Raw genomic sequence first — 18,435 nt, 5'->3', positions numbered from 1 at the left:
TCTTCCAAGTAAGTCAGTTCTCCCCAATAGAACTGAATTATTCTTGAATTAAAAGAATCATCCAAGAGTTCCACACCTCATGACTCAGTGCAATCATTCATTCATCTCTGCAACAATCGGAATCATTTTAAACATGATTGAGCAAAAACTGTGCAGGATTTATCATATCTGCAACAGGAACAATGGTCAGTTGGGCAGAGAACAAATGATATTACGGGGCCCAAAGGTGAGTAATTAGCCCTAATGACTTGGAAAATAAATAGGAATTTGCTTTGGGTAGGCTGTATAAATATCTACTGTATAATTGAATGCCTGATGCTTTTGGGGTGCAAGTGTGATGCGAAGGGTATGGACAAGGGGAGGAGAGAGCATTGTTGTCGGCTGCCCCCTTGCAGCTGCTGCTAGTCCCACTTTCTTCTTCTCCCCAAACCGAATGACTGTAGGTTAAAGAAACTGCTGAAGCACAGACAATGAGTGAAGAAAGTGGCAATTCACAGCCTATTAACCTTGGATTTTGGAAGTTGTGCCACTCCCATGATTCTCCACTGCTGCTGGCTTTAAAATCACAGCTTTGAAAGATTTGCCTCCAGGTCTGTACTGAGACTTATGCTTTTGGGTAAGACTGGCAAGACTTGGAAGCATTTCCTGGGGGTCCTGGAAAGATAACTCCATGAATGACTCCTTTGTGGATCAGAGAGGTCAAATGCATGCTATTGGCTACTGGTATCTGGGATTTCTGTCCTTCTTTTCCTTCCAAGTATTCAGAGGAATGGGTACAATGAGAACATTCTTTGTTGAGCGGACATTCATTGATTCCATCATTCCAAAAATATTTATTAAGGGCTTGCTCTGCCCTTCATTTTTTTTTTTTTTTTTTTGTCCATTGAGGCATTTTATTTGAACATATGTATTACATCCCTAGAAAGAGAATCCCAGGATTTTCCCTCCTGTGTATTTTCGTCTTGCTTCTTCTTGGTCCATAATGAAACCAAACTGACAGGACGGGAGCAGATTGTTCTGCCATTTTTCCAGATCCTTGATTTGCACATCGAATCTAGGGCTGATCACTCCATACTTGTTTAACCTGCCTGTGAGATTCCCAACAATTTCCCCAGCTCTATGATCATCAATGATTTCGAATTTGCCAGTGTAACCATGCTTCATCATCACAGTCAGAAACCGGACGATGACTTTAGAGCACGGCCTAATAAGAACCTGGCATTTGCCTCTCTTTTTAGCATTGTTGATGCTCTTGAGCACATTGGCCAGGACGTTCATGCACCCCATTATGGCAGCACGGAAAGATGGCGGAAAGAGCTCTGCCCTTCATTTTGGATGTGCAGTCTAGAATGGAGCAAAGGCTCTGTCTTCATGGAGCTCGCAGTTGCAAATCTCTTTCTAAGCTGAGATGACCAACCTTGACAGTCTGCCCAGCACTGAGGGGTTTTGTGGGATGTGGGACTCTCAGGGCTAACACCAGGAAAATCTTGGACAAACCAAAACGTAGACTCTTACCCAGACCTCACATTTCCTAGTCATGGCTGTCATTCATGAATTTGAGCTCAAGAGTGCATAAATAATAAATTGTTCTGCTTAATCTATAGAGCTGTGCCATTGAAAGTGGTAGCCTCTAGTGGTAGCACATAATGGCTTTGAGATCTGAGGTGTTGAGAGAAAAGCTAGATAGAAATCAAGAAAGCTGAAGGTAAAAAGGAAAGAGAGGTGTACTTTTTTGATTAGCAACTCTGTTAAAAAACAGTTTTTGTGGGAAAGAGGTAAGGGTATTAAAAGTGGTTTGGTTTTTTTAAACAATCACTTTCAAAGAAGGAAGAAGTAAGGGAAAATTTTGAAGAATACAGTAGTTTTGAATTGGTGAATTTCTGGCTGAAAAAATCAGAGTACAGGAAAGCAAAGGAAGAGAGTTTGTGGGACTGGTCTTTAACCTGAAAGCGGTGACAGAAGGATAGCAAAGCACTTGTTCTGGTCACTTAATACTGAGCCTAGCTAGCAGTGGTCTTGTGGGTCATTAGACATGTTTTTAATGATTAGGGCACAATATCAGGTTCTGAGGAAGAGAGAGATTATGAGTATTTTAGGATAGCAGACCATGGCATGTAGAATGGTAGACTGTGTGCTTAGAGGTTAAATATGAGGGTGCAATTGCAAGCTCCCAAGAAATCATTTTCCAGAAGAATGCATTTTCAGTATTCTAATGAGAAGTTCAGAAAAGTAAATTCTCTATGCAGAATCTGCTTTATAATAAAAATTTCAGGAATATATCTGTGTCACATACTAAAGGGTATTTACAATGCTACCTGTGTTCCTCTACTGCTTTTCCTTTCAGTTGATTTTGATATTTCCAATATTTTTCCCTCATCAAAATCCATACTAGGACATGTGATAACTTCTCCATTTAATTGATAAGAAAGCTGAGATATAAATGATACTTTTAATATATTTACCTTCCAGAAAAGAATAAGTGGAAGCAGTAACAGTCTATAAAGCAGGATTCACGTGAAAGAAATTATCTCTGGCATTCATTTACCTTCCTTTTCTGGTCTCAAATCCTTCTGCTCCAAATGCTTATTTCCCAGATAGCTAACCTTGGGCCAACCTTCCCAGACAGAATCTGACCCAGTCTCTGATTTCTGGCTCAGAGTACCCTCTTGACATAGGGTCTAGCCAGAGTGCAGAGATTCTATAATTCAGGTGCCAGTTCATACAGAACTAGATAGTGTGGGATGTCAGTAAGCAGCACAGTTCTAGTCACTTTAGTGTGCCTAGTCCAGAGGGAATAATTAGGATCCTGGGGACATTAAAAGCCAGGGATCTCTCTAGATGCTTTAATGAGGCTTTTAGGAGATCCATCTTTGAAAGGCCCGAGAAACACATGCCAGAAACAGAGGGGCAGCATGTAAGCCAGTGTTCTCAGAAGTGTAGATGACAAGATTTACAGCATAAGAAATATCTGCAATACCTGTTCAAAGCAAATTCCTGGACCTCACCCTAGACCTACTAAAGCAGAACTCTAGGCTGGTGGCCAGAAATCTACATTTCAAACAAGTGCCCTAAAAGATTCTTGCCTACTGTAAAAGGTAATAACCTGACATACAGATCAACACTTCCTCATGTTGTTTCCTTATACCTTGCTAGAAATGGCTTGCTAATCTCTGATACTTAATTCATGCTAACATATTAATGACTGATAATGGTTTAATAACTCTCTCATAGAATTTTCATTTAAAAATAGATCTCTAGATCTTGGAATGCCTTATCCCAAAGGGAAAAATTTTTTTTCTCTTTAGGAATGATATTCTAATGTTTGGATGTTTTTTGTGTAGTCCAACTAACTACTTAAAAGGACAGCAAATGATTTGTGGTCAACCGTGATCATAGATTTAAGAAAGGAGGTATTTTATTAAGTGCCTCTCTTCACCTAGATAATAATTTGGGCTGTGGATAAGTAAAAAGCCAGTTACTTTGGGAGATATAAAGACCATTCATGTTGGGCTTTTAAAGTTATTGTCAACTATTGTAAAATTTTTCATTGTGTTTAAATAATACTCTGTACAGTATAAACCCTTCTACTAAACCAGAAAAATCAAATACTTGGGCTATTTCTTTATTTAAAAATGTGTCTGTGTGTGGGGGGGTGGTTAGGCAGAGAATGACACTCTTTTTGAAACTCTTCTTTCCCTATTGTTTAGGAGGAAAAAGCCTTCAAATGGCCAATTGATGGTGCTAATTCTTGGGGGAAAGCAGGAACCTTGGATGAAAGCCAGAGAGGAACAAAAAATTTTCTTAAAAGGGAAGTACTTGCCCCAGTTGTGGATATTGGGCCCATCTTTGGGTCACAATACTGAAAATTGAGAAGCTTTACCCCTTACCCTCTTCTACCCCACTCCCCACACCCATGTCACCTCAAAAGTTATAAATCTTTGGTTCAAGCAGACCCAGGCTGGGAGACCAATGTCTGGAAATGTCATCTATAGAAGACCCTAATCTCACCTACTTCGTCTTGCAAATTCATGTCACAGGGGAAGTGGATGCAAGAATAGATCTACACAGCCTATCCCTATCGTTAGAAAGACGACTCAACATCAGGCCCTTTTGGCCACTGGTCAGTTTTATTTTCATATATCAAAGGTTAAATTTGCAAGGCAACTGTATTAGTTTTCTGGGACTGCCATAACAAAGTACCAAAGACTAGGGGGCTTAAACAAGTAATTTATTTTCTCATATTTCTGGAAGCTAAAAGTCTAAGATTAAGGTGGCAGCAAAGTTGGTTTCTTCTAAAACATTTCTCCTTGGGCTGTAGATGTCTATCTCTGTGTTTTCATGTGGTCTTCCCTCTTTGTGTGTCTGTGTCCAAATTATTTCTTTTTAAAATGATACTAGTCATATTGGATAAAGGCGCACCCTAATGACCTCATTTTAACTTAATTACCTTTTTAAAGACCTTACCTCCAAATACAAACACATTCTGAGGTACTGAGGGTTAGGACTTCAAGATTTTAATTGGCTGGATGTGGGGTACACAACTCAGTCGATAATAGCAGCAGACAAATATCACTTGTCAGACGAATATATCTATGCCGGTCTTGACTTTTAGACTCACTTTATGAAAATGTCTGGGCCTGTTACATTACTGACGTAATAGGAAATTTTTCATTTTGTCCTCTCTTCTTTGGACATTTCATAAGAGAAGTGCTGGCTGGAAAGCAAAGCAGAGATCTTTTAAGTGCCACTTGTCAAACGGTTTCACTTCCTCAATAATTGCAACTCCTTGGTGGGAGCTGACCTATTTGAAAGAGCACTCCAGATGCAGAGAATTATTTGTGAACCAAATGATAATTGGCACAGTGCCACATTCCATTCATTTATTTAAGAAGCATTTATCTACTGTGTGATAAATGTTTTGCTAGGTAAGTGCTAGGTACTTTGTAAGCAGGGAGATGGAGAAGGAACGTGATTTCAACCATCTCTATCTGAAAACTGGAAATGTTTGGGACAGCTGCAGGCATATTGATATGACTGAGAAATCGCCAAGCATCTGCTCTGTTGTAACTTTAGAGTACCTAGCCTCCTTCCTGGTTTCTCCTGGTCTCTAGGTTGAGAAAATCCCTTAGAATCCATTCTAGGTTGCTTGGGAGATATGGATTCTCCTATCAACTGTGACCTTAGTCTCAACTTCAAAAATATGAATATAAATAGAGTGCTCAAAGCATAAGCTGTAACCAATATCTTTCCTTCCTTCCTTCCTTCCTTTCTTTCCTTTCTCCTTTCTTTCATCTATCTGTCTCTTTCTAGGTTTTTGATAAAAATGTTTATATACCATGAATCTGAGAACACAGCTAATAAACTGTGACCATAGTTTATGCACTGTGTGTATATCAAAGAATTTATTGTTGTACTAAAAATTTACAATCACGTTAACCATGTTATATAAAATTGATATGATCACAAATTGCCAAGATTAGTATTAATTTGTATATAATCATAGACTATTAGATTTGGAAGGGCTTCTAGGGTGTGTCTAGGTTAGTCCCCTTTTTCACAAATAAAGAAAGTGAGGCTTAGTGAAGGGACTTGTTCAAGGTCACAAAAAACTGAAACCTCAAGATTTCAGATTTCCAGTGTAATCTTGCTATTAAGTCAACTGATTTTACAGTTTTTCTTTTTGTATCCGTATTTATCTAGAATCATAAGTGCCCCTAGATACAGTGCACTGTTTGAAAGCCCTCACCTTCCTTATCTTGGGCACATGCACACATGGATATATGTAAACACTGTCATTTTGTAATAACAAAGGCAAGATTCTGACAATCTGGGTTATCTTGTCTTGTCCCAGGTTCTCTGGACTTTCTAGAGTCAGTCCCTCCTCCCTTTTTCCCACTCCAGCTGCTTTTCTCATCTGAGGACTGTGGGGCTAAGGCAACAGAAGCTCTACAGTGTTCATTCAGGAGGGCTGCAAGGATCCAGATAAGGGAGTGTGCAGAGAAAGGGGAGCATTGTAAGCAGTCTTTAGGTACTCTTTGGATGAATCGATGAATCAATGAATGAATGAACGAATGAAAGCTAGAAGGAGAGAAAAAGAAAAAGAACGATGAAGGGGCTGACCTTCTGGATCTTTGGCATCTGTGAATCTTAGGGCTGAAGAATGGATAGACAGGGGTTGGAGTTAAGGCATGAGGGCCTCTTCTGTAAACTGCTGTGGGGCTCAAGACTAGAGCAGCTCCTGATCAGCCTTGAGTAGAGCCTGGAACACCCCTTCTACCTCTAAATATCTTCTCACTTCTGTCTTCCTTGACATTCCTTTTACAAAAGGCAAAATTCTTAGTACTTTGTGTGCTCGCTTTGAGGACAGGGTCTATGTTTTATTTAATTTTACATCCTGAATAAATGTTCAACAATTTTTTTTTTTAAATGAATGCTTGACAATCGAGAAAGACAAACATCTGGAAAGTAATAATCCACTAAGTTTTAGTCACAGTGTAACTGCTGATGCCCCAATCTTTCCTGTTTTACTATATATGTGTAGTATCAGAAAGGGAGATGATGCTGTTTTCCTGTAAAGGTGTAGGTGACTCTGGGATTTCAGAAACATTGTTTTGGAAAAAACAATGTAAACTTTGTAGATGTCACAATTTTTATAGAAGATAGGCTGTGTTTTTGTTGAGCAGTGTACATAGATTCATAGGAGCTGTGGGCAGAAGTATGGAGATCAACCAGCATCTTGGCATGTGTCATGTTTATGAAAACCTCAAACTATGGAAGTTGGATTGAATAAGAGTGTAGCTCCAGACTGAACTGGACTAGTCTGGAATCGAAGAATCCTCAGAAGAATCTTCCGATTGGTGAAAGGTACTTTTCTCCTACCCTAATTATTTCTGTGCTTCTGACGGATTGAAGAACTAATGACTTTTGTGGTGGAATGTGATTGCTACTGCTTTTTTGCTGCCCCGAATGTTTTTCTCCCACTCTTTCTGATAACAAATTCTGCAGCATCCCTACTTTCATGGTGGGAAAGAGTTTTCTTTGGAGCTATCTTTACTAGCTGCATGCAGAAGCTGACAGAAGAAAGAAATGCTAAAATGAATTGTGAGAGAAAGAGAAGGAAGGAGGGAGGGAAAGTTGATAATATCATTTGTAGCCCTGAAACTAGGATTCTGGATTTCCCAGTTAGGTGAACTAAACCCCTCCCACCTCCCCCTATTTTTCCATTAGCTATTTTCATTAGGGCTTTTTTCATTTGCACCAGAAGGTGTCTTGATTTATACTGCTCCTTCCCTCTATTCCTGCCTACTTAGGGGAACCATGTCATCTCTGTGCCTCAGTTTCTTCCTAATGATTCCCTGTGGATTAGCTAATCAGTGATAAGATCTCCCCCGCCGCCCACAAAAGAAAACCATAGAGTACAGTATTATTGTAAACAGTAACTTCTATTCTTAGGAACTGCAGGTTTCCCGTCTTGGCTGCCTTACCAGGGTTTCTGAATTAGGGCCAGCTCTCTTTCAATAACACAAGACACAATCTCAGCAGAATAGTAATACTAGTTCTCAAATTTTAAATAATCCAAAGAACCAGGGACTTTCGGTGACTTGTATAAACAAGGTCCACAGTCAACTGGTAGATTTAGAACATCATTTTATTGTATCTGGTTGTGCTGTGGCATTTTAGTGAGGCTTGATAAATAAGACTAAATTCAGGGACAGGATGCAGTGAATAACACCAAAAAAAACTAAAACGTCTCCTTGACATCACTCACTCTTAAGAAGGCTGTTTACTTCTGAGTTTACCTCCTAGTGTGTTTTAAAATACTCTTGCAAATCTCAGTCAGCTCGAAATAGCTTCTCTACCTTCTTTCAATAGAAGCCCCCACCTTCTGAGTACACTGGCTCATAGTTATTTATAAACCTGATGTCAGTCAAAGATTCTTTTTTACATCTCTCCTCCTTACTCCCCTCCCCCACATATGAAGATAGACCTATATAAAATTAGAAACTTCACAGAAAGTATCCAGTCACTCAGGTAAGAATTATTGGCAGCCAGCAATCATTTATGAAGCATAAATTCATCACATTGGATGAAGTGTGTCTCTAAGACTATTTCATAGATATCAGCTCTTTCTTAAAAAATGGTTTCTGTGGTCAAATAAGTATGCCTCTTTGGGATTTTAAAAATCCTATGGGAAAGTAATCAGATTATCTTTGTGTAAATTAGCAATTTCCAAATCTCTTTTGTCACAGCATTCTTTCCTTTCCAGCCACATCCAGTAACATTTCATGGAATAATGTCTTGGATCACATTTTGAAAACCAGGGGGTGGTGTGCACAGGGATGTGGAGTCAGGAGCTCTGGGTGTGACTCCTGGTTCTGTCAGCCTATACTAGTTGTATGATCTTGAGCAAGTTATTATCTCTTAATATTTCATTTCCACATTGGAAGAGGGAGGACAAGACCTATCTTAATTTGGGTTATTTTATGGATTAAGTGATATTGCCATGGCTGTCCTTTAAACACCATAAAAAGTTATTCAAATTAAAGGTATCATTAGATATCATAGAGAAGTACAGTTGACCCTTGACAATGTGGGGGTTAGAGGAACCCGCCACCCTTGGAGGTGCAAATCTGAGTATACCTTAAGTTAGTTCTCCCCCTACCCAAATTCCCGGCCCCTAATTGACCCTTGATCAACACAGGTTTGAACTGTGTGGGACAACTGAAAAAAATCTATGTATGGACTTGCACAGTTCAAACCCACCCCCTTCAAGTGTCAACTGTATAAAGTTATATTAGGAAATTAATAATATAGAAGTATAAAGAAACTTGCCCTAGCAATCCTTACTCAACAAACTGTGTATTTAAGTCTACTTAGGGGCCAGCACTGAGAGGGAAACAGGAAGCACAGCACAAAAATCAAAGTAAGATCAGAGTATGTTAGATCCAGAAATGTCTGTTGATAATTGAATTTAACCATCTCACTTCATTGATGATGAAGATGAGGCCTAGAAGGGTCAAATGAATGGCTTATAGTCTCTGAGAGAGTTAATATTAGAAACAACTGAGTCCCACCAGTGACTGGCCTCATTGCCAAGGGCTGCCTCAAAATGAGACAAATCATGGCCCCAATGAATGTTTGACTGAATTAGGAGAGACAAGATATATAAATGACATAATCAGAAAACAAGATAACATGGAACAAACTTTTAAAGCTCCCAAAATGTCACTGTGGTAACTATTTGAGGTGATGAATATGTTAATTAGTTTGACCTAGTAGTCATTACAAAATGAATGTGCATATCAAAATATCACATTGTACACTTGATATACAATTTTTATTTTTAAAAATGTGGCTGAAGTAACAGGGGCAATGCGAATTTAGGAGTGAGTAAGCAGCCAGGATGAATTGGAGACAGGACTGGAGCTGGGGCCTTGAAGAATGTACAACTCTGTGCTGGATTTAGATACTGCAAAAAGAAAAGTAGTTGTGTTCCGGAATGGAACTGGAGATAAGAGTAACAGACTAAGTGGTTGGCAATAGTCTAAATAATTGGGCATTACAATTTTGGTGAAATATTCAACAGAAAGCATTTACTGCACACTTCCAAATTCTATAAAGTTTCTAGAGCTTTGGGGAGGATATGAGAAGTAGATAACATGGCCTTTGACTTTAGAAAGCTTATTTTTTTATTTGGAGAGAGATAAGAACATAAGACAAAACTGGAGAATGTAAGCAAATAAGTATATAACGCAAAGGGGTGAAATATGTACTCTTAAGGATTTCTGGAGATGAATCTTGACTTCTTAGAAGAATCAGGTGTTTGGAAGCATGTGTTATCCCCCACATTAACAGGGAAACTTCAATATGCATTTAACATAGGACTGTGGATTATTCCTCTGTACTTGGTCTGTTTTAACCTTTTATTATTATTATTATTATTATTATTATTTATTATTATTTATGCCTACAGCACCTGGTCTTCCAAGGTGGTCTCCCATCCAAGTACTAACCAAGCCCAACCCTGCTTAGCTTCTGAGATCAGGCATCGGGTTTGTTCAGGGTGGCATGGCCGTAGACCATGGACCGTGGCTCCAGTGGGGCATGAACCCAGGACCTTCTGCATGTAAAGCAGATGTGCAAACTGCTACACTATGGAACCACGTCCTGTATTAACTTTTTAATTCTCTGTCATTTCTTACAGTAAATCAAACGGTGGACTAAAATGCTTAAATATGATTGTCCATACAGATTTAAACCCAGAATAGTGAGTGCTTTTTCTTATTTGTGTCTGATGATTTGCTATTCTTCTTCTTTCATCTCTATCATGTTCCCATTCTTCCTAGAGTAATTAAAAGAGTATAAAAAGTAAGATTAAGAAATCAGACACCATTCCCTCCAGCTAAGCAGTTTCCAAGTCCTATGGACTTCTGACATTCTAAATATTTCTTAACCTGTTCTCAATTTCTATATTGTATTTCAGGTCATAACCAGTTCTCACCTCATTTATGCAATAACGTTGCAACTAGTTTCTAGGTCTCTCTGCCTCTTTTCTCTTTTCCAATCCTCAATTTCACCACATACAATTAGAATTAACTTTTCAAAAACAAAAATTTGCCTTATATCTCTAGTGAAAAATCCTCCAAAGGTTCTTTTGGGCCTACAGGCAAACTTCAAACTCCTTTGCCTGGCATACAGAACCTTTCTGGTCCTAGATCCTGCTAACTGCTCAGTCTCATCTTTAGTCACTTCCACGTTAAACTCCATTCATAAATGTGGTGTATTTTTTTTTATAAGTCTCATTTTTTTTTTTTCATGCTGGAAAGTCGCTCAGCTTCGAACTGCAGAACCCCTACTCATCCTTCAAAGTTCCCTAATTCCTGGTCACTTCAGCTATGTGTTCCCTTTAGCACCTTTCCCACATAGTTAATATAGCACTTTTTAGAAGTATGACAATGGATTGTAAAGTCTGCTTTTTCTACTGAACTGTGTGTTTCTTAATGAAGGACTTTCAGGCTCTCTGTGTCCTCAGCGATGAGGAAAACACTGGCACATAGGTCCTATAGAGCAGGGGTCCCCAACCCCTGGGCCAGGAACCAGTACCCGTCCGTGGCCTGTTAGGAACTGGGCTACACAGCTGGTGAGGTGAGCAAGCATGAAGCTTCATCTGTATTTGCAGCTGCTCCCTAGCACTGGCATCACTGCCTCAGCTCCACCTCAGATCATCAGACATTAGATCTTCATAGGAGCACTGGTCCCTGGTGCCAAAAAGGTTGGGGACCACTGCTATAGGGATAAATGTACCTACTGAAGTTTCCTCCAACCTCCCATCCCCCACGCCGGGACTTGAAGTGGTCAAGAGAAGTGCTGTGAGGAGTTAAAATCATCTGGAGAAAATAGTGAGTCTTCTAGAAAATAAAAAAGAGCAGGAAAAGAAAGGAAATGTAACACGTGGCCTTGCCAAGATGGCAGGAAAAGGCAGTACATCAGGAGACAGTTACTTCCACAACAGGAAAGGCTTTCAACACCAAAAAGGCCAATCTATTTTCCTTGTCAGGGAAAACGACATTAAACTTACCCAAATTTTTTGGACTCAAGCTGATTCCTTTCTTACTCTTTCTCTCAAGCCTCAGCTAGGAGAATGGTTTTTAATATGTGGTTACTTGGGTTGGTAGCTCAGCAGGGGAGTTCACAGGTCTGGGACAAAGAAGCCCAGCTTCAGTGTTTGGCTAAGAAAACCAGGAAGAAATCCACCTTTGTTCTTTAATATTTCTCCTGAGGAATGACAGGTTCGACTTAACTCTCCAGAGAGCTGGTTAAAATCATAACAGTATGGACAAGTGGAGACCTCCAATATACAGGTTATAATGATCAGAAGAAAGTCTTTTGAAAACACCTGGTTGTAACCCAACCATAAAGTCACTTGGGTGGCCAGTACTGAAAAGTGGTCTGTTCTCTTGGGTCCTTTCTAGCAAAAGGCACCAGAAAACAAGTTTTGCAATATTAACTCACAGAAGGTTATTTATTTTTCTGATTGTGAAAGGAACATAAGACAAAATTATTTCATTTTAGAAAGCATTCAGTTATAAAAACAGTAATAACTAAAAGGCATTAAAAAGTATTTTATTTAATTTACTGCAAGTTTCCAATAAACAGGTCTGGTTCTCAGTTAGGTTAATGTTATTATATAATCTTCCCCACAAGAAAGTAATTCGCAGATGAAGAAACTGACAAGCTTGCAGAGCCCATGGGTTACCTTTCAGGAAGTGTGGCCAAGGTGTGGTTTGAATCCAGGTTTCTTACCTCCCGTTTCTAGACACCATATTCATCTCTTCAGACACTGATACAAATAAAATCTAATGGTGTTACCCGAGTATTTGTACCAGGTAAGGAGAATTTAAGAAATGAGAATAAAAGATATAGGAATGAGTATGAGAGAGCACTGATCCCACTTTTCATTTATTCGAAGGATAGCCTGAGAGATCATTTAAAACAGTACTTCTCTAAAACCACAGTTAATATAAGGAAAGTTAACAATGCATAATGGCTACGAGAGACTTGACAAAGTTGTTAATAAAGCCAAGGCCCAAAGCGATACACCAGGACCTGATGCTTCATTTATATCGGCAATTAAATAATCACAACAGAGGGGCAGAGGCAGCTAAAAAGCAGGCTCTCGCGCGGCTACCGCAGTGGATATCCCTGGCACTCGGTGTTCCAGATGCTTCCCTACAGTCTGCATGTCTGTGTGGTGCAGTCTCCATATTCTACTCATTTTTCACCTCGGCTTGGAACCCGAGACGCAAAATAAGCCTGTAAAGGCAAACATCTTGTTCGATTTCTTTAAAGCCGGTTATCTTTGGTAGGAGGCAGCGGCCCGGGGTCTCCTTTTCGGCCACCCCGTAAACCGTCTTCGCAGCCGGACCGCGTGCCGTGCCGAGAGGTGGCCATTCCCCACTGCCGTCCCGGCCGCCGCTTGCGCGGGGGCGCGTGCGGCTACGGGGCGCGAGCAGGGGTGACCTCAGACTACCCTGGGCCCAACCGCAGCACGCTCTGTGCGACTACGCAAGGCGGTGTCCTGAGGTGACACCGGCGGCGCGGCAGAGGCAGTAGGCGCCGCCGATCAACTAGTTCGCACCGAGGATTCCTCTTGGTGCGTGGCCCAGTTTTCCTTAGGACGGGCTCCAACCCCTCGTTGACACCGCCCCCCGCGCCGCCACGCTCCGAGGCCTTCCCCGGGGAAGCCTCGCGTCCCTCCCCCGCCGCTCCGCTCGGCCCGGCGCGCGCGCGATTCCTCGATTCCACAGGCGGTTCGCGCCGCGGGTGGGGGCGGGGCGCGCAGGGAGGAGGCGGTCACCGCCGCGAGAGGGGGGCCAGGCGGCGGGCCGGTGTGGGGAGTTCCTTGCTCGCGGACCACACGCTCTGCGAGCCAATCCCGAGCCAGCCCTTCGCAGTGTCGCACGCGGGACACGTCCAAGCGTTTGTTGGCAGGGCCGGTGAGGGGGAGGGGGTGAGGAGGAGGAGGGAGGGGAGTTGAGTGACAGGCTCGCGGGGCAGGCTGGGAATTGTAGTTCTCAGCGTCCGTGGCCATAGCCATTTTGTAGTCGGGGGACTACAACTTCCAGAAGATCAAGGGGACCATTCTAAGGTGCCCCGGGAATAGGCTGCTCTCCCCCGGGCCGAACGTTTTGGGGCACTCGTACCCAGCAGCCCCGCTGCAGGTAGACGTGAGGGCAGTGGCGGGTGCTAGCGTGTGGCGGCTGTGGGGTGAGCGGCAAGCTGGGGAAAGGGGGTGAGGTGGAGCGACCGAGCGTGCCATGCATTGAGCTAGGGAGCCTCTGTCAATTCCACTCCTAGGCTCGGCGTGGGAGAGATGCCTGAGGGGTTGCCCGGGAAGGGTTCGTCAAGGCCTCGCGGGTGTCTAGTCGACGAGACTGCCAGGGTTCTCAGGACTGGGCCGGGGGCGGTCGACACCGGGGTAGGTGGTCGCCTGGTGGCTCAGCTGTGGGAGTTTTCGGCTAGCGTCCAGCGGGGAATTACCCGAGGAGCCCTAACTTGTATAAAAGCAGAGTCCATTTAAAGTTGGGCTGGATAGCCTCTCTCTCATTGGTTAGGGGGCTTGGAAAAAAGAGACTCGGCGAGCCCTCGCTGTGGTGCTGCCGCCGCCGCCGCCGCCGCCGCTGGAGTTGACTCTTCTGCTCGCACTGCTGCTGCAGCACAAACGTGACTTCCAACATTTTTATTTATCTTTCCCTTTTCTTTTCCAAGATGTAACTACAAATCAGACACTAAGGACCTTCACGTTTCGCTGATGTAGTTTTTGGAGGAAAGAGGGGGGGAGTGAAGGGCGTCGGTTTTTTTTTTTGTGTGTGTGTTTCGGGGGAAATTTTCCATTATGAGTGTTTTACTAAAGTGAATTTTTTTTTGTTTGCTTCGTTCGTCTTTGGCTCTTTTTTTTTTTTTTTTTGCTTCCCAATTTCGGATTTATTTCAAGGCGAATCGGGCTTTGGGGAAAGAGGAAGAAAAGTCGGATTACAAGATCAACCACCACCAACAACAATAAAAACCACCAGGATATTTTTTTGCAAATTTCTGACGGCTTTAAATTCATGAAGCAATTGTCCCCTTTTGCAATCAGCATTTGGATCTCAGAATGAGCAAGGAAAGACCCAAGAGGAATATCATTCAGAAGAAATACGTAAGTGCTCCTAACAACACATCCTTTGACTTGCAGTTTTAAGCCATGGCTGTGAATGTCAAGTTTATAGATAATTCTGCAGCTGAAGGGTTTTAAACAGCGTCCGATAAGGCTGTTCCTTTCTTTTCTGAAAGAGGGCTTTTCAGGCAAAGTCGTGTCTGCTTAGTTTGGATGAAAAAACAGATTGGTGTAGAGGTACCTTAAGTGAATAAATTGACCTCGAATGACACAACCATAATCTAGTTTTAGATGAAAGGCAAGGGATTTTGGTGGAGCTTGGGAGTGGGGTGGGGGCTGCGGTAATGTAACTAAACTGCATTCTCGGGCGGGTTTGGCCCCATATTGCACTTTGCATGCAAATGAGCCTATGTTATTATTAATGTTATTTGGAAAATTGTCTAACGCGTGTGTGTTGGAAGCCCTTTAAGTTGCAATCGTGGGTCCGATTATGGCGATCCTGTTCCTTGCACTGGCACATCAAATTTTACGTATGTGGTCGTTTTGGCTTATCTGGTTCGCAACATAAACCAGTTGGGAATCATGTTACAGCGAATGCATTTGTTGGGATTGACTTTAATAATGGGACTGGTTTTGTTTAAAAATTCATGGTTTCCAGTTCTAGAGGAAAAGACATACAATATAGCTAATGTTTTTAAGTAGGTATGTGAATGTATATATAAGTGACTACAAATAATTTCTCCCTGTTAAATGGGTTTCTGAAATTGGGTGAGTCTTCAGAGATTTGAATGGTTTGGAATAGTTAAATTTGTTTTGTGCATAGTACAGCTACGTTTTGATTGGCATGGGGACTGTTTTTGTTTTGTGTGTGGTGGCTCTTTTTTTTAAGTTTGGGGGGAGGGAGGGGAGTGGGGGACCCAGGGATTAACTAAATATGCACTCGAGTGATCGGTGATTAGCTGCATGCTTTAAATCAAAGAGCCCATTTTTTAAGAGAAGGCCAAATGAACATACATTAGGAATAATGCAGCGTTATAAGAAAGTTTTATTTAACTCGAGTCGACAAATTGGTGTTAATATATTCTCTTTTTGAGCTGCGTGGTGTGTGTAATGGGAGATGACCTTCGGGGCACTGGTTTTGTAAAAAATACATTTAATGGAAAAGCTGAATACCTTTTTCTAGAGGGCTGATCCTAATGTAGACACGTAAACTTCAACTATTTAAGGAATAGAAGATTAAGTAATCAAGCCCTACTTAAAAAGCTGTTCCCTTAAGAATATAAGAATTAAAATACATCCGCATTGCAGAGGGCTGGGTAGAATGCGAAGGACTAGTTTAAACTCTGGCTGTGGAAACTGCATGGAGACACCCTTGCCTTGGAGCGTGGACGCCTTCCCAGGGCACGTCCGATTCGGGTGCAGCGACAAAGCAAATGGGGTAGAACTTGGACAAGGACCGCCTCTCCGCCCCCATCCCAGACCTGGCTAAGTTAGAGAGCAGTATAGGGTGGGATTTTTTGTTGCTGGTGGTCAGCGGATGGTGTCGGGTCCGAGCGTCCGGCCGCAAGCCTGTGCCTGGAGGTGGCCGCAGGAAGCAGAACACGAGTTAAGGCTCCGGGAGCGGAGCGGAGCTCGTGCTCCCGACAAGCTTGAGCCGGCTGCCAAGGGGAGGGCGTGCGGGGGTCGCGGCTGGCTGGGCCAGGGCTGGGTGACCGCGCTCGGCCTGTAGGGGGCGGGCTCCATGCTCGGTGCTCGGGGCTCCCGGCTCTGGGCTCCGGGCGGTCCCAAGCGGGCGGGGCGTGGGGGCGTGGAGGCGGTGCGGCCTGCTGTGCCAGGGAAGGGGTGGGAGCGCCGCGCGGGCGGGTGGGGGCGTGCCGGGGAGGGGGCGGGGGCGCACAGCTGCAGCGGGCGCCCCCTACGGCGCGCACGGCGGAGCTTGGCGGCAGCGGCCCGCCAGTTCCCCGCGGCCCTGCCCGCCGTCTCCAGCGCAGTCTCGAGAGCAACAGGTTAAGCCGGCGAGACGTCAGCGCGCCCCCACCCCGCCCCCGGTTCTTCCCTGGCTTAGCGCTGTCCTCCCCCTGTTTCCCCCGCCCCCTGCTGCGCCCGGTTCCCGGACGCTCCCAGCCGCGTTCTGTTGTCATTGTGACGTCACAAAGGGACGGGCCCGGGTGGAACCTCCTCCTCCTCCGTGACGTCAAAAGTCGGGCGGGAGGTTCCAGCGCGGCGGGCCGGTGTGGGGCGGGGGCCGCTGCGGAGCCGGCTGCCTCGGGGGAGGAGAACAAGGAGGAGGAGGATGCGCTCTGCCTCTGCCTTTTGCGGTGCAACGCGGCGCTGCCTTCCAGGTGAGCGCTTGAGAGCCTTTCGTCCCCAGAAGAGTGCCCCTGCCTAGCTATGATTCTGATCCCACTGAGGGGTTGGGGAGCAGGGGAGAGACGCTTCCTTTCTGCAGAAATGTTTTCGCTTCCTCTGTTTCCAGGTTTGCTGATGGCGTGACGTTACTGCTGTGGTAGTTGGGTCTGCTCATCAACGTTTTAGAAAAGCAAGGAAACTTCATTCAGGGGAAGCTTTGCTTTGTAGGAGGACCATGTTGTGGATTCGGCCACCTTATCACTTTTAACTCATGTTTGGCGTGTCTTCGCAGGATGCTGCCGGATGCCTTTCTGGGTGATGGTGCACAGCAGCAACTGCTACTCTTTCTGGAAGCCTTGCAATTGCAATACCATGGTGGTGGGAGGAGGTCACTCCTCCTTTGCTGTGCCAGCCCTATGCCTGTTGAGTATTTTTCAGGGGTCCAGGAAAGGGAAGACTTGTCATTGATGCCTGTGTTTGAAAGTGCCACGGGACTAGTCTCAAGATGTTCTGGGGTTTAATTCTTCTGAACCGGACAACATGAGACTCGCAATCTGAGTCTTATTTCTAACGTAAAATGGAGAAAGTAATACCTGTCTTTGCTACTTCACTTCCTCTGAGAAGATCATGTGCGGGAGGTGATGTGTGTGAAAGATATAAAGCAGTATGCTCTTTTTCTATGTAAGGTGGCACTTGAGATGGCGGAAAGCAGAACATTTTTTACAACAGGTCTCAAAAGCCTTAGATGCCTTTTGTGTTGCCATTTAGTTTATATTAGCAAAGCAGAGTTTGGGTGTGGGATTGTAGATGGCAGGCTTTGGGAGAAATAATTGTTACATTTCATATTAAATGACATCCTTGAGAAACTCATAAATTGCAGTGTAATCCTGTCTTAATTGTGCTGGGCATGACTCCCACTACAATACCTTAAATAACTGAAAACATTTGCCTTTCAAAGCCCCAATCCACTTGGACGATAAAAACAGTTGCATATTTTGCTCTATGGATATTTTATGTCATTTCCATCACTCCACTGGTTGGTTATTCCTAGGGAGAATAACAGATTTGATTTGATATCTAGGCTTCAAAACCATTTGATGTGTGATGCTTTGTACCACGTATGAGTTTGAAATTAAAATCTCTGCCACATGAAGATATGATTCATGCAGTTAGCATGAAAACAGATTACCAGTTTGATTGGTAGGAAAGCTCGAGCAGAATTTATATCACAATGCTGTAAATTTTAAGTGTTTTCATTTTCTAACTTAAAAGTGCAGTATGACTTTTAAAAAACTGGGAAAAGTTTGTTACAACATTCAGTACCAGGATTTACAGTTATATGAATTTGTAAAGTAAAAAGTAGAAAGAAATACATCAAAATATAGTGGTAGGATTTATGAGCGCCCCCCCCCACCGCCCCCGGCCCATCT

The 18,435-nt window shown here is 43.3% G+C and overlaps 1 protein-coding gene, 1 long non-coding RNA gene and 2 pseudogenes across 2 annotated transcripts in view; 2 read left to right on the top strand and 2 right to left on the bottom strand.

The window, feature by feature from the left end:
- Nucleotides 1-859: 859 nt before the first annotated feature.
- LOC105293948 lies at nt 860-1,311 on the bottom strand (annotated as a pseudogene).
- An 8,653-nt stretch (nt 1,312-9,964) lies between these two features.
- On the bottom strand, nt 9,965-10,080 carry LOC111741619 (annotated as a pseudogene).
- A 3,724-nt stretch (nt 10,081-13,804) lies between these two features.
- JARID2 (jumonji and AT-rich interaction domain containing 2) overlaps nt 13,805-18,435 on the top strand; it is a 239,940-nt gene continuing 235,309 nt past the window's right edge. Inside the window, exon 1 of the mRNA XM_023532274.1 lies at nt 13,805-14,698. Coding sequence (XP_023388042.1) covers nt 14,654-14,698 — 45 coding nt within the window. The 5' untranslated portion in view covers nt 13,805-14,653. The remainder of the gene's footprint in view (nt 14,699-18,435) is intronic.
- LOC111741582 lies at nt 16,573-17,879 on the top strand. Its single transcript, XR_002781029.1, has 2 exons — nt 16,573-16,998; nt 17,133-17,879. It is a non-coding gene; the product is annotated as an uncharacterized LOC111741582 (long non-coding RNA).

Source organism: Pteropus vampyrus, unplaced genomic scaffold (genome assembly GCF_000151845.1).
Source record: "Pteropus vampyrus isolate Shadow unplaced genomic scaffold, Pvam_2.0 Scaffold80, whole genome shotgun sequence".
Classification (NCBI taxonomy): Eukaryota; Metazoa; Chordata; class Mammalia; order Chiroptera; family Pteropodidae; genus Pteropus; species Pteropus vampyrus.
The sequence above is the reverse complement of the archived record's forward strand: the minus strand, read 5'-3'. Positions and strand labels throughout refer to the sequence as shown.